General features: G+C 61.9%; 1 protein-coding gene across 1 annotated transcript; it reads right to left on the reverse strand.

Moving 5' to 3' along the window:
- Positions 1-793: 793 nt before the first annotated feature.
- Positions 794-15,410, reverse strand: FAM78B (family with sequence similarity 78 member B). The gene is made up of 2 exons (XM_075937066.1): positions 15,077-15,410; positions 794-7,488 (listed from the first exon to the last, which is right to left on the reverse strand). Exons 1-2 carry the CDS (start codon positions 15,337-15,339, stop codon positions 6,966-6,968), a joined length of 786 nt encoding a protein of 261 aa, XP_075793181.1. The 5' UTR covers positions 15,340-15,410; the 3' UTR covers positions 794-6,965.
- Positions 15,411-22,988: the final 7,578 nt, after the last annotated feature.

A 22,988-nucleotide genomic window follows, 5' to 3' on the forward strand; every position in this document is an offset into this window, starting at 1 on the left:
GGAGCCCTGTTCTCCCTTGAACCAGGGGATCAACACGCCCTCCACCCAGAGGCCCCGTTTGCAGACGGGCCCCAAGCAGCAGCTCTCTGAAGCACAGGAATGGCGGAAGGTAACGGATCCCCTCTGCCCTTCCTGGCACTGCCTCCACCAGCCCTGGCAGGACACCAGGAGCAAAGGCTTCTCTGAAGAGGGGCAGAAAAGTACATGGAGGGAAACCACGGGCCTGCCAACCCACGTTACAGGAAACCACGGGCCTGCCAACCCACGTTACAGGAAGCCACGGGACCTACAACCCACGTTACAGGAAGCCACGGGACCTACAACCCACATTACAGGAAGCCACGGGACCTACAACCCATGTTACAGGAAACCACGGGACCTACAACCCACCACCCCGCCCCAGGTGAGCAACCAGCCAAGAGCCAGTGACAAGCACTCGACGAGCCAGGATCTGGCAACTGAAGTCCCCCACTCCCTCCAGTGTTCAGGGTCTGGCCACGACGGGAGCTGGTTTTGAACTAGCTCTTGCAAGTTCAAAGTTCCCAGCAGAAGGCCGGGCAAGCCCACCGCCACTGACACCAACCACCAGGGGCTGGGATAAAACGTTGGCCCCAGGTGACCAGGACATGCATGGCCAAGCGAGGCCACTTCACCCAGTGCCCACCACCATGCTCTTGTCTGGGCCCCACGGGAGGGAGTCTGAGGATGGATACTCCCCTTGTCCTCTTCATCCCAGCGGCACATGGCCCAGACCTGCAAGGAAGCCCACAAAGACGCACACGCTGGTTTCGAATGCATTCTGAACCGCTGCTTTAATCCCAGAGAAGTGAAACGCAACGTCTGAGTTTTTAACAACATCCAAAGAGAGAAGAGCCAGAACCCCCGACTTGTGAAAGTCCTGTTTGTTTAAGGCACTCTGCAGAACCAGCTTTCGTCTTTTCTTCCTTCTGGTTTTCCCCACACGGCAGCAGAATACCCGACTCTCTTTTCTCCCAAGAAACGCCCGCACGTTCCTGCTCTTATCATCTCTGGAAATTGGCAACATCACATACAGCAGGAGTCAAAAAGAAAAAAAACGAGGGAAGAGCAGCAGTGAATAAAGAACACGGGAGAAAGAGCAGAGACGCCAGACGCTCCCGGATTTCTAGACAAAGGGTTTGGGGGCTGGATTGTGCATTGGGATTTCCAGGGGGTGGGTTCATAGTTTATTAGGTTGTGATAGCGGAAAGACAGGTGACGTCACTGCTAAGGGTATTTCTCTGGCCAATTGTACCCGGATGCTGTTGACTGCCACCAATGACACGTTTTCCCTAAAAGAAGGGCTTTTCCCAAACTCACACAGGGCTCTGAGGCTTTTCAAGGGGTGGGTGGTTTACAAGGTGAAATGCAAATAAATTAAATAAATAAATAAATAGAATAGCGCGCGCGCGCACACACACACAAAGTGGAAGCAGCTTGCAGTTACATGGGGGAAGCCCCCAATGGGTTCAGATGCAATTCTGGCCAGGGGCTGGCTTGCTTCACAGGCGGCGAGTGTCCTGCCCCACGGGGGTCTCGCTGGGCCCCCCAGGCTACACCCCGACACAACAGAGCGTGTGCTGTCTGTGTAAATTCCTCTAGAGCGTAAAGCAAAACCGTGTGCATAGTGGGGGAGGCTAGAGGGTGTCCGGCTGCCACAGTGCGACTCAAGTGGTCTCCTACAGACTTGTTGCGTTTGGTTGGGGGCGGCTGAATCGGCTGCGTCTTCTACTCCCCCGTCCCGGGCCGGCAGAATCTGCCCGGACGTTTCACGAGAACGGGTTCTCTTGTGATGCTTTGGGCTCCTGCTCCTGGCTCGTGAGCCTGCTGCAGGAGCAGCTGTGGGGCGGGGGGAGGGGAGGGGGCGCGTAACTGACACGGCCAGCGGCTCAGCAGAGCAGAGGCCTGGCTGCGAACGTGACATGTCAGAAAGGCGGGAAGGTAACCGCCAGCTGAGCCCCTCAAACCCCCCGGCCTTCTGGTTTGGTTCTAGCAAGGGGAGGAAGTTTGCAGGTTCGTATTTCTAAGAACTGGCCCCCCCGCCCCTCCCTGAGATCCCAGGCGCTGGCTACAAGAATTGGAAGGGGGGAACCAGCTGGAAATGCTCCGATCTAGTGCCATCCCCCTGGGGGCTTTGCTGATGTCGGCCCGTGTCTCCGGGGCGCTCACGGCGTACAGCCCCCGAAGCACCCGCCCCAACTGGCATCGCCCGGCTCTGGATCAGGAATGTCACAATTCCCTGGCCCCACAGATCTCGTGTCCATTCTGAACTGCCCCTTCTTCAGCCGCACAGGTGCAAAGCCCACCTGAGCGCCCAGTGACAGCCCAGCCCTGCTGATGCAAGGGAACTGCTCTTCCCCTGCCGGATTTCCAAGCCCCTTGCAGGCGGGGCGGGGCTGGCTCCAGTCGAGCGTGTCTGCCGCCCACAAGCTGGGGTCCCTCGACCAAAGCCATCCCCCGCCCCCCGCCGCATCTGCTGAGACAAGTGACCCCAGAACAACTCTGCAACGGCGGGAAGCAGGGGGCGCCTCCCCTGGGGATGCTGGCGGAGCCGGCTTGCCCGGCTTAGAGACCATGCCGCCGCTCAGGAGCCGTCTGTCAATCCTGCAGCGTTTGTATCCAGATGTGCATCCCCTGCCGCCCATTCTGGCCTGCTCAGGGCTGTTGTGCGGGGCTGGGGCTGCAGAAAGAGCCGTGACAGAAATACCTAGAGAAACGCACGATCCCAACACCCGGCACTCGCTCCGCATCGTCCAGCCCCACAACGTGGCTCGGCAACCCCGCAAGACTCGGGAGCACTGAGACTGGCCACAGCACCCCGGCCCCCGCCCTCGGCCTGCCCACTGTCACTAGATGAGCAGGACTGACAAGGTACAAGAACTGCAGCAGGTGCGGCCAGGCCAAACTCTCCAGTCTCCCGCCCCACTGGGAGCCCTGGGGGTCAGGCCTGCCCTGCGGTACTGCCAGCCGCGCAGAGCCCCAGAAGGCAGCGTCCCGGGGCAGCTGCTGCAGGCACTCAGGGCAACACTTCGGCTGTGTCCACATTGGCATGATCTTGTGCAAAAGTGGCCGCTTTTGTGCAAAACTTGCTGCCTCTCTACACTGCCCACAGTGTGCAAGGACACTGACGTTCTACTGTGTGAAATCAGGGCTTCTTGTGCAAGAACTATGATGCTCCTGCTCAGGAAGAAGCCCTTTTGCGTAACTGTTCTTGTGCAAGAGGCCAGTGTGGACAGGCAACCTGAGTGTCTTGCGCAAGAAAGCCCTGTGGTTAAAATGGGCATCAGAGCTTCCTTGCGCAAGAGAGCGTCTACACTGGCATGGATGCTCTTGCACAAAGCACATGCCAGTGCAGACGCTCTCTTCTGGAAGAGTTTTTGCACAACTCCTCTGCAAAAGAGTTCTCGCACAAAATCACGCCAGCGTAGACGTAGCCTTCCAGAAACGTCTCGAAGCCCTGGCGCAAGGCAGCCGGCGCCTCAGCAAGAGCGGCCACTTCCTGCTTTCCCGGCGGAGGGGCTCCCTGGAGCGGAACGTCGCGATGGCCGTGCGGAGCCAGGAGACCCGGGTCGTTCTGCGTGCAGGCCTGCAGGGACGGGGATGGGCATTTCTCCCTAGGGAGCTCGGTTGGACGGCTTGTGTGCCCAATGCTCGCTGAAAACGGGCCCCTCCCCAATTCAGCATACAGCGCCCTGCTTGGCAGAGACCAGACAAGTCCTGATGCCACAGGGAGCCGATGCACCGTTCTCCTGGCCTCACAGAACTGCTCCCAAATCCAAGCCAGCCTGCCAGCCCTGCTGCGGGAAGGCCGGCGGAGGGGCCAGGCAGCGGTGGGCCCCAGCAGTGGGCCGGGCTCAGGACTGTGTGTGGCACGCTGGTCCTGCACCGGCGGCCGGCTGGCTCAGTCCCAACTTCCACAACCAGGTACATCATCCAAGGAAAGAACCCGTGCCGACTCCCGGCCCCTGGCTCCCCCGCCGACTCCCGGCCCCTGGCTCCCCTGCCGACTCCCGGCCCCTAAGGCTTTGGGAGCCTCGAGCACAAAGAGTGTGGGGGGGGGGGGGATCACCAAGGGGCAGAGCCCTGGCTGGTGTCGGCCAGCCAATGCCACCGGTATCCACAGAGGTACCACCCCCAGCCAATCAGAGGTCAGCGATCCTGCGTAACTCGGCTCATCCCCCCAGGGACTGCCCGATGGGCCGGGCCGTGCATGAAACCATCCCAGCCGTTCCTCAAATGGAGAAGGCAGCAGGTCAGGAGGAGGGGGAGGGACCCCCCCAGAAAAGGGCCAAGTGAGAGCACCCTGCTGGGGAGCAGCAGCCCCTCGCTGAGGCGCCACGGAGCGTTCGCGCAGGCCTGGGACCAGCGACTCTGTTCCCAATCCACAGCACGAAGTCCTCCAGGCTGCCCTGCGCGGGGAGAAGACGCTGCCACACCCAGCCACCCGGCTGAGACCTTCCTGCCGACGGGGTCTGGTTTTCAAAGCCAGACTGGGGGCATTGGGACTCCAAATTACCGCCACCTGGGTTAGATGGACACAGCACAGAGACCCGTCCGGGGGCGGGGGAACCTCCCCGACAGATCGCACCTCACACTCACTTCACCTCCTCTGGACCCTGATGGTCAGACTCGGACCAGTGATGTTTGCTCAAGAGACTCGTGTGTCATTGGGCAGGTACGTTCCCACCGATCCCGGGGCACAGCCCAGAGCCAGCAGAAGCCCTGAATACGCCAGAAACACGAGTGCACCGCCGGGAACCCTGCCGTGCCGGTCTCAGGAGGCTCAGAAGCAAGGTGGGGAGAACGCAGCAAACCATGAACTCGGTGAAAGGGGAGCGTGCGGCACCAAGCAGAGCCCTGGATTTCAAAGCACCGAAATCACCACGGAAATCAGCCTAGAAATCCGTCTCCAGAGAGAGCCAGGCTAATGCTGTCAGAAGGGTTTTGGACCAAGCCGCCAGGAGAAGCTAAGGCCAACGTCGCTCACAGCACTTAGGGGCCCGGCAGGGTGTGCGCCGAGTGAAGGCAGGCGGGGGGAGGCCTCTGAACCGTGCAATTCTGAGGGTGGTTTCGTTGTAAGAAGCCTGAATTCACACAACAAAGGAAACTTTCTCCTTCTGTTACCGAGAGATTAGCGGCTTCTGAGAGCAGCGACCCAAGGTCCCAAGTCATCTCTGGGCCCACGTAGGAAGGGCAGACGTAGCAGCCTGCAGGCAGCATGGATCTGTATCATCTCACACCAGTGAGGACTCGACAGACAGAGTTCCTCTGGGCTGGGGCCAATATTAAGGGTGTCCCTGGCCATCCCACAGAGACTTTCTTTAAACTAGTAGCTGGGTCCGTACTAAGGATGTTAAAATGCATTTCATAAGGTAACCATGTAACTGCTGGACGTTTCATCGGTTACACGTGAGGCGGCAGGCGGTTCCCCATGAGTACCTCTTCCCTGCCCCCCACCCCCGTGCTGCTAGCTCTGGTACAGAGGCAGCAGAGCAGGGGAAGAGGGGAGCAGGCGGCTCCCTGGGATCTGGTGCGCCCAGGGAGCCAGTTTTTAAGCCAGCTCCCCGTGGGTACCAGGAGCCTGCATGTAAACGCGAAGATTAACCGATGCTTATCGGTTAACCACATGCACGGTTACACTGTCACATCCCTAGTCAATACTGTGGACCATCCCTTAGCCACACTGGGCTGAGTCATTAGCGAAACGACCCTGCTTACCCACCACCTCTTTTGCTGTTCTCTTGCTGTGTTGGGAAAAGCAGGGAAACCGCCGAGGAGTTTTCATGAGCTGGCCCCCTTCCTTTTGGAGACCCTTCCCCTTGCCCCGGCCAAGGGACAGGCAGGCGGTCCCCATGTGCTAGCACCCCGGCTCCAGAGCAAGGCCCTCTGGCCTGGAGCACGCTGGCGCAGTGACACCGCTCTGGGGCAGTTGGGGACGAGGCTTGCCGCATGACCAGCCAGTCACACGGAAAAGGAGCGAGCAGCCCAGCTCCTTGCGACGGCCTCACGCGTGCAAAGGGACTAGGTGAACGATGGAGCGCACCCAAGCCTGCTGGAGCCATGCAAACACCCTCCCCCGGCTCTCTCCTCGCTGCACGGACAGATGCTGCCCATCACCTGTCTTCGGACCAGGCAGTATTCCTGCCTCTTTCAAAGGAAGGGCGCGGGGAAGAGGAAATGGAGGGGCGGGGAAGACTAGTGCATCTGAGAACTAAATGACATGGAGATTTCCCTCGGAACCAGGCCGCTCCTACAGTGACGACTACTGGAAACACCGAGATGCATGCAAAACGGCCTCCTTCCGTCTGGTGGAAGAGATCATTCCGGGGAAGAGGAAGGGAGTTCACACTGGACTTCAGTTCAGCACCTTGGACAGTTCCCTGTGGCCCGCGGGTCTCTGGAGAAGTGGAACAGACGGCATGGGCTAGACCCCGCTTTGTAAACATTCCTGTTGTTCCAATGAGCAAGCGGATCATTTGATTATCAATCAAAACTGCATAGGTATAAAACCGGGGCACTGCCCGCCCCTGCTGCCAGAGCAGGTTCCAACTGGCAGGCCATGGACACGCGGTGTGCTCGGGCTCCATGTCTACCTCGAATTGGTGGGGAAGCAGCGTTTGCCGCAGGCACGGTTTCATTGTGTTCGCGGCCCTTGCGCGCCACGGCAAGGGAACGCGAGCTATTCCGGTAAGAAACCCTCTGCCAGCCAAAATAGCCTAGAAGTTCGGCCATCGTCGGCAGTCCCCCAGCTCGGCGAGTCCTCCTCTGTGACACAGCTTTCGCCGCTGCTGGGTGCCACGCTCCTGCTGAATAAGGAGAAGCCCTATTTGCACTCTGACCTGCCCAGGCAGATGGACCCCCCAGGTCTGCTTTGGCTCAAGAAATCCAGCCCATTTGCACCACGCCAGCCGCAAGGAAGTCCTCCAGCAAGCCCGCCCACACGCCATCTACTTGGGAGGTATCACGACCAGCGGCTGGCCTCGCTTGGGTCTCCACATGAGGACCTGGGCATCGTTGGCGTTGGGTTTCACTAGTGCGTTTGGGGGGATGGGTTCCATCCGGCTCAGAATCCGGGGCTGCTCCTGCTGAGTCCTTCCCACTAGTCGCGCTCGCTGCCCCAGAAGCTGCATGGGGTCCACTTCAATCTCCACGCGCATCCGCCACTTGATGGTCTGCAGGATGATCTTCTCCTTGGTGGTCATGTTCATGGCCACGAGCCATGTGGTGAAGCTCTGGTCCCTCTTAATCCTGGTCAGCAGCGGCACGTTGCTGTCACTCACCGGGATCGCCCACGTCACACTCGGGTAAAAATTGTCATTCATACTGACTGAGAACCGGGAGACCTTGCTGGTGGGCCCCACCAAGGTCACGGTTTCCGTGGTGTTCCCGTACCAGGGGTAGCTCACACCATCAGAGTCGCTGATGGCTTTTACTCGCCCTTCTCGCAGGTCGGGAAGTTCCCAGCTGGACCTAGGAAATGACAATGAAAGAACCCAGTTAGAGACCACGTGGCGCCAGCTCCTGGCTCACTCCTGTAGCCTACAGCAGGGTGGGCTCAAAAGCTCTTATTGGAATCATGATTTACATCCGCAAGCAGGGAACCTCGATTTTCATCTGTTCTAACCGTGTTCTGCCTTTCTCTTCCTTATTTTCCGATAAAAAGCTTGATTGAATGGCGGCCATTAAAATACGTTGAGCTGCAACTCAATAGACCGTTACCCAATAAGCATCAGTCTTAACGGTGATGCTTGCCGGGTAACAGTTAACTGGTGCCCAGGAACAGCCCCCGCCCGCGCCCCGCTGTGGACTGCTCCAGCCCCGCCAGGCCTGCGCATGGGGCTGCAGGCTCCCAGCCTCGCAGGGCCAGGAACCCAGAGCAGACGCTGGCAGAGCCTGCCCCACACGGGATCAGCAATGCTCCTCCGCCCCCCAACCCCTGCTTGTGGCTGGGAGAGTCGCTCCAGCCCCTCCACCCCCTCTTGAATTGGTTAACCGGTTTAAGATGGCATTTAACCAGCTCACCCGAAACGGGAGTTCACGTCCCTAACCTAGAGTAGAGCTACTGCGCTTCCCTTAGCTGAAACGCGGAAACGAGGGGAGTCTGGCCCGATCCCCCTTTGGAGAAGCCCTGGTGATACGCACCCCATTGCCACTCACTTCCACTAATTCCCCGTCAGTGGCAACCGCCTGGCTAACCCCCGAGCAGCCGCTGAAAACCTCAAGCCAAGCGATCGACCCAGGCCAGCAGCAAAGCGAGTCCCTGCAGGCCACAGCCCCCTTCCCCGGCAGGGGCGCGAGGGCAAAGCCAAGGAAGGTCCTGCTGCCCGGGAGCAAACGTGCATCCGCCAAGAGCAAGTGTAACCGGTGGGTTTCTGCGCCGACGCGGGGCGAGGCCGTGGCTTTGCCGACATGGCTCTCAATGGATTTCTCAGCGGTGGGGCCCGACCGCAGGGCCGAGTCCCTTCCATCGGGTCCCTCACTGGCTCACACGCTGGGGGAGCCAGAGCTGCCCCCATCCACGGCACCCACAGCACAGCTGGGCAAGCAGCAGAGCCCCGTGGCGGGGCAGGGTGTCTCTGTGGCTTCCTACTGTCCTCGAATAGGCACGAACGACATTTCTGCAAACCCCTGGGGGAGCAGCCCCGCTCCGATCCCACAGGCAGTGCAGCTCTGGGGAGCAGCCAGTTTGCAAACTGCCCCCCAACAAGACCAAGAGCTGGACCTCCCACCTGCCTTGCCAGGCCGCCGCGAAGGGAAGAGCAGCCCCACCGCTTCACTTGATCCAACTGCTGCCGTCCGATCTCCCAACGCTGCGCCCTGCCCGGCCCAGCTCTCAACGTGGTCCCGGCTGGACGCTGCCTGGAAAGGCTGCCGGCACCGGCGCAGGGAGCCCAGGAAGGACAGAGGGGCCGGGGCAGGATAAAACACAAGTGCGCGTAGCTGTGGCCAAGCGCTCCGCCCGGAAGAGCCGCGAGGCCCAGAGGGGCCATGGGGCAGCTCCCGGCAGGGGAAGCTGGGTTACGTTTCCCGGGCAGCTGATGAAATCAGTTCTTGGACACTGCCCAGCACTCCCGAGCCATCCCCCCGACTTGCTAATGGAGCGCCAGGCTCGTGGGCGGCAGCGCTGCTCTTGGCCCTGGTGCGGCTCAGCGCCGATCTCGCCACGCCCACACACTAACCCCGGTCCAAGCCTGCCCGGCCAGCCCCCGTGCCTACACCCAGCCCAGCCACGCTCCGAGCTCGCGGCTTCCCCCACCTTGCACCCAGGTGCACCCTCTGTGCAACGGTGTAACTGGTGACCAGAAACTCAGGAAGCCTGACCGGCGTTCCAGTAACAATCTGGGGTCACCGCTGCCCATTTCTCTGGGGGACGATCTGCCGTGGCGGGGGCTGCTCTCTTGCCATCACTAGCCACGATTCCCCTTCCCCCGGCAGGGGCCTTTGGGAGCCATTGGGCGTCCCAGCAGGCCCGCAGGAGATGCAAGCCCTCGGCCGGGGAGGCTTTGCGTGAGGTGTGACTGGCGCTGGCTTGGCAGGAGCTAACCAGCTAACAATTACGGGTTAGCTGGTTAACCCGTACTGGATGAGGCTCACCGGTTAACCAGTGGCCCCCTGGGCTGCAGCAGCCCCCTACCCAGCCCGTGTAAGTGGTTAACGGCTTGACTGGGGTTTCAAAACCCTGGAACAATTATACAGCGATTACTTCCCATCTGGACTCTCGTACGTGGACAAAGAGATTTCCAGCTGCCTAATAAGGCCAGTAAATCTCCCCACGCAGGCAAGACCGTAGACAGATGAAAGATGGCATGTGAGTGCCTCAAGATCTAGGGCAAGAGGGGTCATGTAAGTGGCTTAGACAGAGATCCAGGAGAGTGGTGTTTAGAAGCGCCCGGCCCCGACGCACACGCTGCTCTGCTGTCAGTGAGACGAATCCGAGCAGGTCCCAAGAACTAGACTTCCGTGGGATTTTTTCCATTTGCCGCGGATCCCTGCATCTGTAGCCCTCCGAAAAACACCCTCTGCTTCGTAAAAGGGGCTCTGAAGGAAAGTGAGGAGACGGGTTTGAGTTACTCTCGCAGCGGCAAACCCCAGGCTGCCGTGTCAAGGAAAGCCAGGGAATGCCAACACACCACACTGCGTTTCAAGTGCGGCTGCCAGGGCCCGAGTGGAGAAAAGGACGCCGGCGCCCCCGCTCTTTCCATCCACAGACCCCACAACGCTCCCGTCGCGGGCACAGCCGGGGAAAGGACATGGTCCCATGGCAATGGCAGAGCGCAGTGCTCTAGCCACTAGAGAATGCTGCCTCCCGTTCCGTCCCCAGACAAAGGATGTAGCACAGCCGGACGGCTCTCCCTCGCCCCCGCGGCTTGTTTTTAATCTAGCTACGTGCCAAAGGGCGCAGACACCCATCGATCTGAACCTCCCGCAGCCACACTTCCCTGCAGCACCCTGGGCCAACGGCACGAGTGACGCGGAGGCACAAACCAACACACCAGGCTAAGTGCCAGCTGGGAGGGCTTTCCGCAGACGTCACTTACGTAACCACGTTTGCGGGGCCGCGGCTGCGCCAGCCGCGAACATCCCACAAAACCTCCTGACACAGGGAACCTCGGCCTGCGGGTGGGCCTTGGTCCTGGAACAAAACCTGTTTCAGGGAGCAACTCGATGGCTCTGGGTCTATTTTCCTGCCGATCCCTGTGCAGGAAGCATTCAGAGCAGCCTCCAGGATGGAGAGCCACACTCAGAAACCTCGATTCTCAATTACCCTACATAGCGTGTCCTCGTTTCACCCCGGGCACAGCCAGCCTGAAACCCTGCCGCTTCCGTCCTGAGCAGCAGCCCACACCCGCTCCGTGCAGGGCAGATGGGGAAGGACAGAAGTTTCTAATAACGGAGCCTGCGGGGCTCAGACGCCCGGGCACCAGCTCTGCCCAGCGACACAGTCTCTCCGCTGCGTCCGCACCAGGGATCCATTCCTGCCCCTTTGCGCTCCGCTGCCAGGGCAGGCACTACACAAGGCCATAAAATAGACATCACCACAAACTCAACAACAGGCGCCATTTCTCAGTACCCTCCTGAGTCACCGGTGCACACCCATTCGCCTGGGAAAAGGAATTTTTAATGACGGTTTTATGCAAAACGTGAGCACAAATACTCCCTTTTTTTATACATAAAGAAAAAAGGTTCAGTTCATCTCCTGCAATAACCCTCTGCGATCCCACAGCGCAGCAGCCAGCAGCTAGAGCGGGACTCCCCAGCCAGAGCACTGCTGCGGCAGAGCGATCAACGGGAACGAGAAACAACCCTCTTACAAGCGCCAACCATTCCTGACACAAGCCAGGGCTTGACAAGCTCTCTGATGGTGCAGTCTTTTTATAGCCTGTGACTCCAGTTCCTGAAGCGTGCGTGACTAGTGGTACATGCAAGCACCTGGCAGATCAGAACAGAAAGCTCCGCGGCACCTCGGCTTCCTTTTAACTGGGAACCCTTCGGACACTTGGATTGCTCCAGGATGGGTCTCAGGGATTTGGTTTGGGAATCACAAGGTGAGGGGCTCTGTCTGGGTGACCATATCTGGCCTTAAAATCTGTACCTCTTCCTCCCGCTCCCTAGAGGCTTTAAGACATGCCTTCCAAGGAACAATTGTTCCTTGCCCGGCTGTGCATTGCACAGAGACGGTCTGTATTCCTTTAACAGCTCAGGCACACAAAGCACCTGGAACACCAGATCCACTTCCTGTCCTAAAGGGAAATGAAGAAGCTACAGCCACAGGCAATTGGAGCTGCAGGCCAAGATCGCGTCTCGTCCCTGCTGTGGCCGGGGTAGCAGGCTGCTGGTTAAGGAGGCAGCAGATGGTTCCAGCCGCACACCCACGGAGGCCTGCAGATGAAAGGGTACTGCTGCCACCGGTGCCGACAGCTCTCTGGGCAGGGTGTTACGTAGCCGTACACTAGCATTACAGTCACTCCACTGAGAACGGGATGTCAGCTTCGTGATTAAGGGGGTATTTACAGAGCCTGCCAGCTCCTGTAGGACAGGCACCGAAAGGCACAATTCCACAGAGCACAGAGAAACATGGCGCTTCCCTCCCCCCGCTACTTGCCAGGCCTACCTCTGGCAGCCAACCCTGCAAACAAAGCAGAATGGGACAGCCGGCTGCCAGCACATGCGGGGGGCAGCTGGGAAGCCGGGGGCCAGTGGGAAGATTTCCTGCACCCCTCCCCCTCACGCACGCAGGCCCGGAGATCCAAAGCCTCTTTCGGATCCCCAGCAGCGGGCAGGGAAGCCCTTTGCACACAGGAATCACACACACACCCCGGGACTCCCATTGTCCACGCAACACTCAGCGGGCGGCTCTTCCTCACCTGGGGCTTTTACCGTGGCAGCACCCCACCCTTCAGGCCCAGGAACAGGTGGGGCAGGTGGCAAATGGGATGGCCTGTCAGTGTCCCGAACATGCCCAGGTGGCTGTAGGTGTGTAGAGCTCCATGGGGTTGCAGGGGGCGGTGTAAGGTGCAGGGGAGGATCTCGGGGTTCAGAATAGGGTGTGGGGGTGCAGGGTGGGATACCAGGTCGCAAGGGAGGACTCTGGAGTGCAGGGTGGGATACCAGAGTGCAGAGGAGCATTTTGGGGTGTAGGGTGGGATACCGGCGCATGGGGGTGCTTACATGCCCAGGTCGCTGTAGGTGTTGTAGAACTCTATGTGGGTGCAGGGCAGGGTACCGGGGGTGCTTACATGCCCAGGTGGCTGTAGGTATCGTAGAACTCCTTATGGATGCAGGGCAGGGTGTGGGGGTTCAGAGGAGGGTCTCGAGAGTGAGGGACGGGGTCTCAGGGCACAGGGGTGCTTACATGCCCAGGTCGCTGTAGATGTAGAACTCCATGTGAGTGCAAGGGAGGATCTCGGGGAGCAGGGGAGGGTTTTGGGGTGCAGGGGAGAGTCTCAGTGCGCAGGGGTGCTTACATGCCTAGGTCACTGTAGATGCAGAACTCCATGTGAGTGCAGGGGAGGATCTCGGGGAGCAGGGGAGGGTTTCAGGGTGCAATGCAGGGTCTCGGGCACAGGGGTGCTTACATGCCCAGGTCGCTGTAGGTGTTGTAGAACTGCACGTGGGTGCAGGACAGGGTGTGGGGGCCCAGGGGAGGACCTGGGAGTGCAGGGGAGAGTTTTGGAATGCCGGGAGGGATCTTGGGGTGCGCGGGGGCGCATACATGCCCAGGTCACTGTAGATGTTGTAGAAATCCATGTGGGTGCAGGGTGGGATACCGGGGTGCAGGGCAGGGTTGGGGGTGCACAGTGGGCTGTGGGGGTGCAGGGGGGTACAAGGGTGCAGGGGAGCATGTGAGGGCACACGGGGGGTTCTGGGGTGCAGGGCAGGATCTCGGGGTACAGAGCCGGGGCGTAGGTGCAGGGCGGAGTTTGAGAGTGCAGGATAGGCTGTAGGGATGCAGGTGGAATACCGGGGTGCAGGGCAGGGTTTGGGGGCGCAGGGGGAGTACCAGGGTGCAGGGCAGGATTTTGGGGTACAGAGCCAGGCTGTGGGGGTGCATAGAGGTACCAGGGTGCAGGGGAGGATGTGAGGGCGCATGGGGAGTACTGGGGCGCAAGGGAGGATCTCGGGGTACAGAGCTGGGGTGTGGGTGCAGGGGAGGGTTTGAGGGCGCAGGTGGGGTCCCAGGCCGCAGGGCGGGATGTGGGGGCGCAGGGCGGGTCCCAGGGCGCAGGGCGGGATGTGGGGATGCAGGGGGACCCGGGGCGCAGGGGGTCCGGGGCGGGGCACTTACATGCCCAGGTCGCCGTAGGTGTTGTAGAACTCCATGTGGGTGCAGGGGGGGGTTTGGGGGCACAGGAGGGTGCAGGGGGGGGTTTGGGGGCACAGGGCGGGGCGCAGGGGGGGTGCCAGGGCGAAGGGTGGCACTTACATGCCCAGGTCGCCATAGGTGTTGTAGAAGTCCATGTGGGTATAGGGGGGGGCTTGGGGGTGCAGGGCGGGGCGCAGAGGTGTGCGGGGGGGTCCCGGGGTGCGGGAGGGCGTGGGGGGGCTTACATGCCCAGCTCGCCGTACGTGTTGTAGAAGTCCATGTGGGTGCAGGGGGGGTTTGGGGGCGCAGGGGGGCGCGGGGGGCGCTTACATGCCCAGGTCGCCGTAGGTGTTGTAGAAGTCCATGTGGGTGCAGGGGAGGGTTTGGGGTGCAGGGGGATGCGGGGGGGGTCCCGGGGGGGCGCAGGGGGGCGGGGGGCACTTACATGCCCAGGTCGCCGTAGGTGTTGTAGAAGTCCATGTGGGTGCAGGGGGGGTTTGGGGGCGCGGGGGGGTCCCGGGGCGCGGGGGGGTGCAGGGGAGGGTTTGGGGGCGCAGTGGGGTCCCGGGGGGGTCCCGGGGGCGCTTACATGCCCAGCTCGCCGTAGGTGTTGTGGAAGTCCATGTGGGTGCAGGGGAGGGTTTGGGGGCGCAGGGCGGGGTACAGGGGGGGTGCCAGGGGGGGTCCCGGGGGCGCAGGGGGGTCCCGGGGGTGCTTACATGCCCAGCTCGTCGTAGGTGTTGTGGAAGTCCATGTGGGTGCAGGGGAGGGTTTGGGGGCGCAGGGGGGGTCCCGGGGGGGTCTCGGGGGGGTCCCGGGGGCGCTTACATGCCCAGCTCGCCGTAGGTGTTGTGGAAGTCCATGTGGGTGCAGGGGAGGGTTTGGGGGTGCAGGGGGGGGTCCCGGGGGCGCTTACATGCCCAGCTCGCCGTAGGTGTTGTGGAAGTCCATGTGGGTGCAGGGGAGGGTTTGGGGGTGCAGGGGGGGGGTCCGGGGGCGCGGGGGGGGTCCCGGGGGCGCTTACATGCCCAGCTCGCCGTAGGTGTTGTGGAAGTCCATGTGGGTGCAGGGGAGGGTCCGGGGGCGCAGGGGGGGTCCCGGGGCGCAGGGGGGTCCCGGGGGCGCTTACATGCCCAGCTCGCCGTAGGTGTTGTGGAAGTCCATGTGGGTGCAGGGGAGGGTTTGGGGGTGCAGGGGGGGGTCCGGGGGCGCAGGGGGGGTCCCGGGGCGCAGGGGGGTCCCGGGGGCGCTTACATGCCCAGCTCGCCGTAGGTGTTGTGGAAGTCCATGTGGGTGCAGGCCTGCACCCAGCCCACCACCCAGGTGTGGCGGCGCGGGATGGGCGGCAGGCAGCCGCGGGCGGCGGCGCGGAAGAAGGGCGTGCGGTAGCGCAGCACCACGGGCGAGCTCTCCTCGATGGCGGTGGCGCCCGGCTCGATGGCGGCGGACACGTCGCTCAGGACGATGTTGTCGCGCCGCACGCGCGCCTTGCAGGCCACGCTCTGCAGGCAGCCCATGGCCCCCCCGGGCCCCCCGGCCGCGCATCCCCCCGCGCCCCGAGCCGCCGGGCGGGGAGCCGCGGGCACGTGCGCCGCTGCGCCGGCCGGGGCGGGGCTGCCGGGATCGCGGGGGGGGGGGGCCATGGAGGGAGGGGCGGGGTTCGGGGGTGTAGGACCGTGGAGAGGTTAATGCGGGGGGGGGCAGGGGGTTGTGGGGTGTAGGACCGTGGAGGGGTTAATGCGGGGGGGCAGGGGGGTTGTGGGGTGTAGGACCGTGGAGGGGTTAATGCGGGGGGGGGCAGGGGGTTGTGGGGGGAGGACCGTGGAGGGGTTAATGCGGGGGGGCAGGAGGTTGTGGGGGGAGGACCGTGGAGGGGTTAATGCGGGGGGGCAGGGGGATTGTGGGGGGAGGACCGTGGAGGGGTTAATGTGGGGGGGCAGGGGGTTGTGGGGTGTAGGACCGTGGAGGGGTTAATGCGGGGGGGCAGGGGGTTGTGGGGGGAGGACCGTGGAGGGGTTAATGCGGGGGGGGCAGGGGGTTGTGGGGTGTAGGACCGTGGAGGGGTTAATGCGGGGGGGCAGGGGGGTTGTGGGGTGTAGGACCGTGGAGGGGTTAATGCGGGGGGGGGCAGGGGGTTGTGGGGGGAGGACCGTGGAGGGGTTAATGCGGGGGGGGGCAGGGGGTTGTGGGGTGTAGGACCGTGGAGGGGTTAATGCGGGGGGGCAGGGGGGTTGTGGGGTGTAGGACCGTGGAGGGGTTAATGCGGGGGGGGGCAGGGGGTTGTGGGGTGTAGGACCGTGGAGGGGTTAATGCGGGGGGGCAGGGGGGTTGTGGGGTGTAGGACCGTGGAGGGGTTAATGCGGAGGGGCAGGGGGGTTGTGGGGGGAGGACCGTGGAGGGGTTAATGCGGGGGGACAGGGGGTTGTGGGGTGTAGGACCGTGGAGGGGTTAATGCGGGGGGGCAGGGGGGTTGTGGGGTGTAGGACCGTGGAGGGGTTAATGCGGGGGGGGGCAGGGGGTTGTGGGGTGTAGGACCGTGGAGGGGTTAATGCGGGGGGGCAGGGGGGTTGTGGGGTGTAGGACCGTGGAGGGGTTAATGCGGGGGGGGCAGGGGGTTGTGGGGGGAGGACCGTGGAGGGGTTAATGCGGGGGGGCAGGGGGTTGTGGGGGGAGGACCGTGGAGGGGTTAATGCGGGGGGGCAGGGGGATTGTGGGGGGAGGACCGTGGAGGGGTTAATGTGGGGGGGCAGGGGGTTGTGGGGTGTAGGACCGTGGAGGGGTTAATGCGGGGGGGCAGGGGGTTGTGGGGGGAGGACCGTGGAGGGGTTAATGCGGGGGGGCAGGGGGCTGTGGGGGGAGGACCGTGGAGGGGTTAATGCGGGGGGGCAGGGGGTTGTGGGGGCAGGACCGTGGAGGGGTTAATGCGGGGGGGTAGGGGGTTGTGGGGTGTAGGACCGTGGAGGGGTTAATGCGGAGGGGCAGGGGGTTGTGGGGTGTAGGACCGTGGAGGGGTTAATGCGGGGGGGCAGGGGGGTTGTGGGGTATAGGACTGGAGGGGTTAATGCGGGGGGGCAGGGGGTTGTGGGGGCAGGACCGTGGAGGGATTAACGCGGGGGGGTAGGGGGTTGTGGGGTGTAGGACCGTGGAGGGGTTAATGCGGGGGGGCAGGGGGTTGTGGGGTGTAGGACCGTGGAGGGGTTAATGCGGGGGGGCAGGGGGTTGTGGGGTGTAGGACCGTGGAGGGGTTAATGCGGGGGGGTAGGGGGTTGTGGGGTGTAGGACCGTGGAGGGGTTAATGCGGGGGGGTAGGGGGTTGTGGGGTGTAGGACCGTGGAGGGGTTAATGCGGTGGGGCAGGGGGTTGTGGGGTGTAGGACCGTGGAGGGGTTAATGCAGGGGGGCAGGGGGGTTGTGGGGTATAGGACTGGAGGGGTTAATGCGGGGGGGCAGGGGGTTGTGGGGTGTAGGACCGTGGAGGGGTTAATGCGGGGGGGTAGGGGGTTGTGGGGTGTAGGACCGTGGAGGGGTTAATGCGGGGGGGCAGGGGGTTGTGGGGTGTAGGACCGTGGAGGGGTTAATGCAGGGGGGCAGGGGGGTTGTGGGGTATAGGACTGGAGGGGTTAATGCGGGGGGGCAGGGGGTTGTGGGGGCAGGACCGTGGAGGGATTAACGCGGGGGGGCAGGGGGTTGTGGGGTGTAGGACCGTGGAGGGGTTAATGCGGGGGAGGCAGGGGGGTTGTGGGGTATAGGACTGGAGGGGTTAATGCGGGGGGGCAGGGGGTTGTGGGGGCAGGACCGTGGAGGGATTAACGCGGGGGGGAAGGGGGTTGTGGGGTGTAGGACCGTGGAGGGGTTAATGCGGGGGGACAGGGGGTTGTGGGGTGTAGGACCGTGGAGGGGTTAATGCGGGGGGGGGCAGGGGGGTTGTGGGGGGAGGACCGTGGAGGGGTTAATGCGGGGGGACAGGGGGTTGTGGGGTGTAGGACCGTGGAGGGGTTAATGCGGGGGGGCAGGGGGGTTGTGGGGGGAGGACCGTGGAGGGGTTAATGCGGGGGGGCAGGGGGTTGTGGGGGGAGGACCGTGGAGGGGTTAATGCGGGGGGGCAGGGGGTTGTGGGGTGTAGGACCGTGGAGGGGTTAATGCGGGGGGGCAGGGTGTTGTGGGGTGTAGGACCGTGGAGGGGTTAATGCGGGGGGGCAGGGGGTTGTGGGGGGAGGACCGTGGAGGGGTTAATGCGGGGGGGCAGGGGGTTGTGGGGTGTAGGACCGTGGAGGGGTTAATGCGGGGGGAGGCAGGGGGGTTGTGGGGTGTAGGACCGTGGAGGGGTTAATGCGGAGGGGCAGGGGGGTTGTGGGGTATAGGACCGTGGAGGGGGGAGGGGGTGTAGAGGGGTTCCGAGGGGGCAGAGGGGGTGTAGAGGGGTTCAGAGGGGGGAGGGGGTGTAGAGGGGTTCCGAGGGGGTGTAGAGGGGTTCAGAGGGTGGAGGGTGTGTAGAGGGGTTCGAAGGGGGAGGGGTGCGAAGCGGTGTAGAGGGGTTCAGAGGGGGGAGGGGGTGTAGAGGGGTTCCGAGGGGCCAGAGGGTGTAGAGGGGTTCAGAGGGGGGAGGGGGTGTAGAGGGGTTCGAAGGGGGGAGGGAGTGTAGAGGGGTTCGAAGGGGGAGGGGTGCGAAGGGGTGTAGAGGGGTTCAGAGGGGGGAGGGGGTGTAGAGGGGTTCCGAGGGGCCAGAGGGTGTAGAGGGGTTCGAAGGGGGGGTGTAGAGGGGTTCGAAGGGGGAGGGGTGTGAAGGGGTGTAGAGGGGTTCGAAGGGGGGAGGGGGTGTAGAGGGGTTCGAAGGGGGAGGGGTGTGAAGGGGTGTAGAGAGGTTCGAAGGGGGGAGGGGGTGTAGAGGGGTTCGAAGGGGGAGGGGTGTGAAGGGGTGTAGAGGGGTTCGAAGGGGGGAGGGGGTGTAGAGGGGTTCGAAGGGGAGGGGTGTGAAGGGGTGTAGAGGGGTTCGAAGGGGGGAGGGGGTGTAGAGGGGTTCGAAGGGGGAGGGGTGTGAAGGGGTGTAGAGAGGTTCGAAGGGGGGAGGGGGTGTAGAGGGGTTCGAAGGGGGAGGGGTGTGAAGGGGTGTAGAGGGGTTCGAAGGGGGGAGGGGGTGTAGAGGGGTTCGAAGGGGGAGGGGTGTGAAGGGGTGTAGAGGGGTTCGAAGGGGGGAGGGGGTGTAGAGGGGTTCGAAGGGGGAGGGGTGTGAAGGGGTGTAGAGGGGTTCGAAGGGGGGGTGTAGAGGGGTTCGAAGGGGGAGGGGTGTGAAGGGGTGTAGAGGGGTTCGAAGGGGGGGTGTAGAGGGGTTCGAAGGGGGAGGGGTGTGAAGGGGTGTAGAGGGGTTCGAAGGGGGAGGGGTGTGAAGGGGTGTAGAGGGGTTCGAAGGGGGGGTGTAGAGGGGTTCGAAGGGGGAGGGGTGCGAAGGGCTCCTATGGGCAGCGCACACAGAGGGTCTCCTGTGGGCCGGCTCGGTGCGGGCGCTGGGATCTGGGGACTCACCTGCGCAGGTCCCATGCCGCGAGGGAGCGGAGGGGCGCACGGGAAGGGGCTGGAGTCGGTGGCTCCCGAGGCTCTTGCGGCCCAGGGCTCGCGTGGGGGGGGCGGGAGGCAGAGTGCGGGGCGCAGGGGTTCACAGTCGGGGTGGGGCTTGTCTCACTGGGGCTGGCTGTGGTGCGGTGCCTCGCGGGGGCCGTCCTTTGGTGGTGTGTGGGGCGGCGGTGGGCCGGGTGCCCCAGGCACACTGCTGAGGGAGGCTGGTAACACCGGGCCCGTGGGCGTCACTCATCCAACCTGCGCTGCACGTAGGGTTAGAAATGACCAAGTCCCCGGGCAGCAGCTCAGGGTGAACAGTTGCTGGTGACTGCCCAGCCCTGGGCGCTCGCTGACATCAGACCCGCCTGGTCACCGTTAGCCGGGGTCATCGACGCTCATGGACCCTCCCCTGCCAAGTGGCTGTTCTCTGGCAAGGCTGGGGGGCAGACGCAGGTCGCTCTGCATCTTCGCCAGCCCCGAAACAGGGCCCCTTCCCCATGACACCAGCCTCACAGCAGGGATGAGCTTTTGGGGAGGGGGGGCCCTCAGGAAAATGCATTTCCAGGGGGGGCTGCACTCGAAAAGTGAAGGGGGAAACCCCTCCAAGCTCTCTCTCCCCATCAAAGCAACAGCCTCTGGGCTTTGGGAACAGACCCTGGCCTGGGCCGCAGGGCCCCGTTGCTGGAAGCTGCAGCGGCAAAGCTTTGAGACGCTCCCAGAGTTGCAGGACGGGTGTTGACACAACCCCTTGCTGGTCTGGATTGCACCCCAGAATGTCCTAGCGTCCCAGGGCATTGGGGGGACTCGCGTATTGGGCCAGGGTTACACTGGGGCTGTTGCTGGCTCCTGTCACCCTCCCACAGTGGTGAGGGTTGGGTGAGGTGGCAGGGCACGCATGGCACATGCGGTGGCGAGGACGTGACGTGGCAGCCCAGCTGCACTGGAGACGAGTTAGAATCCTGCTCTCGGCCTCCCGGCCGTTGCAGCGGTTCCACCCCAAGTAAGAGGGAAAGCGTACACGCGAGAGGGGCTTGGGAGGGCCGAGCGAGGCGGGGGGATTGTCTTGGCTGCCCGTCTCTGTCTCGCCGGCCCTGCGAAGCAGGAAGGGGCTGGACAAACACACCAAGCTCTGCAGGGCCTTCCCCGCGCTCTTTCCTTCTGCCGGCTCGGGGCTCAGTGGGAGCCGAGGAGAAATGGGGTCAGAGCGGCTCCGAGTGGCCCTGCGTGGTGCGCTCCTGGAGGCCCTGGTCTGCTCCCGGCTCTTCCGCTTGTGCAGGAGGGGCTGTGGGGTGCTCGAGAAGGAAGTTGTGCAGCACGAGCTGGTGTCGGGCTCTTTGGAAGCGTGTTGCCCAGCCTGAGGGCCTCACCTTGGGGCCCCCGCTGGCTCAGACACGGAAGGGCTCGATTCCCTGCCCTGCCTGGCCTCATCTTGAGGACCCAGATGTGTGGATCACGTGCTTGAATTTCGGGGTTACGTGCAAATTGTGCGACAGCGTGCAAAGTATTCATTCCATAGCGTGCACCTCTTGTCCTGTGCGGAGCGGCACAAACCTTGGCAGCTGTGAAGAGGGAGCCTTGAGTCCGGGACACGCCTGGCGACAGCGAAGCCGGAAGCTGCCCCTGCCGCTCCTGCCCTTTGTCCCGGGTTTGGCCCTGGCACAGGCCCAGAAGAGCCTCTGGCACTTGGCATTGCAGCGTTTGGAGCGGCTGTCCTGTCCCGGTGCCTATGTAACTGCCACCTAGGACCGCAATATAGGAGCCTCGACCCTTTGAGCTACAAGCCAGCTGGCTCCCCGCCCATGCTGGAGCGGTCTCTGGAGCTTAGCTGTTGCCCTCCGCCATGCCTTCTGGGGAGCACCCATGCCCGTGGCTCTGCACTGCGCTCCAAGTGGACCCAGGTTTGCAAGCACTTCAGCTCCCATCAAAAGCATTGCTCCTCGGCACCAAGGCTACGTCTACACTGGCACGATTTTCCGGAAATGCTTTTAACGGAAAAGTTTTCCATTAAAAGCATTTTCAGAAAAGAGCGTCTAGATTGGCACAGACGCTTTTGCGCAAAAGCACTTTTTGTAGAAAAGCGTCCGTGCCAGTCTAGACGCGCTTTTGCACAAAAAAGCCTCAATCGCCATTTTAGCCATCGGGGTTTTTTTGTGCAAAACAGTACTGTGCTGATGATTTGCGCAAGGGGGCTTTTGCCCGAATGGGAGCAGCATAGCATTTCCGCAAGAACACTGCCAATCTTACATGAGATCGTCAGTGCTCTTGCAGAAATTCATGCGGCCAGTGTAGACAGCTGGCAAGTTTTTCCACAAAAGCAGCTGATTTTGCGGAAAAACTGGCCAGTCTAGACACAGCCCAGGCGTTTCCCTCTTCAGCGCTGAGCCTGCAAAAGAAGAGCAGGTGGGGGAATGAGACTGCACAGAGCTACATTGGTATGTCCAGCACATCTTCCTGCTTTCCAAACTGACGAGGCTGGAGACAACGCCGTTCTCACCACAAGTCTTCCGAAATGCTTTGCTATTTCCCCTTCCTGCAGCTCAGACGCACCTCACATCTGGCCTGCAGCAAGCTCTGCTCCTCCACCCCTGAGCCCCAAAGCTCCCTTTCTAACATCAAAGCAGTCACATTAACTAATTGCTTCTCTTGGCTTCCGCCAGGCAGATAATTACTGACCCTGTTTTAGAGACAGCAAATCTGAGACAGTTGGGAGTGAGCTTGCCAGAGGTTACATCATGAGCCTATTGCAGATCTTGGGTTGGAACATGAGTCACTAGGGCCCAGATCCGTACAGGCATTTAGGTACCCAACTCCCATTGGTTTCAGTAGGCGCCGTGTACCTAAATATCTTTAAGATCTGGCCCCGGATGCTAATCTGCAGAACCACACTGCCTCTGCAATGCAATTAGGGAATGCAATTTAGAAATTTTGTCTAATGGGACCTAGGTAGGCTGTTAAAAATCTTAATGTCCGAGAGGTTCACAGAGGAAATATGTCTTGGGCTGAGGCGTGTCTCCCTGGGCTGTTTGGTTTTGCTTTTCTACATTTTTCTTTGCTTGCAAAGTCTATTTTAGTCTGACGCTTTCGGATCCATTAATGATAAAGGGCGCAGCTAATGCCGGAGAGAGAAGCTTTTGTTTTTCAGAAAAACCATCACAGGGAGGAAACTGTTTCCTCTGTATTTTTCTAGGAAACATTTCGGATGGTCTCGGTTTGTGTAACATTTTGCACTTACTACGCTTTGGCCTAAATTCAACCCAACCATCATTTTAATTGGATCCCAGAGCTCTTAGTTAGCCCCTGCACACGCCAGGAGACAATTCCTGTCTCTGCTTGCTGCACAGCGAAACTCGTTTCTTACGACTTCCCAACGTTGTGGAGATGCTGTTTGTGCTCCCCTCTTCACCTTTCCCCAAAGCCAGTCTCTCCGTCCCCAGTCAACAGGGTGCTTGTGGCGAGGTGGCCGATTCCAGGATGACTTGGGGGAAATTGGTACTTTTGCTGAGGCGCACTGCGGCTAGATCAGAGGTGAGTCCGTTTACCAGCATGATGGGGGGTTGGAGCGACGCCGTGGCCTGCAGGGAGACAGCGCCACGTTTTGGAAGAAAGCTTAGGCG

Source organism: Pelodiscus sinensis, chromosome 9 (assembly GCF_049634645.1).
Source record: "Pelodiscus sinensis isolate JC-2024 chromosome 9, ASM4963464v1, whole genome shotgun sequence".
Taxonomy (NCBI): Eukaryota; Metazoa; Chordata; order Testudines; family Trionychidae; genus Pelodiscus; species Pelodiscus sinensis.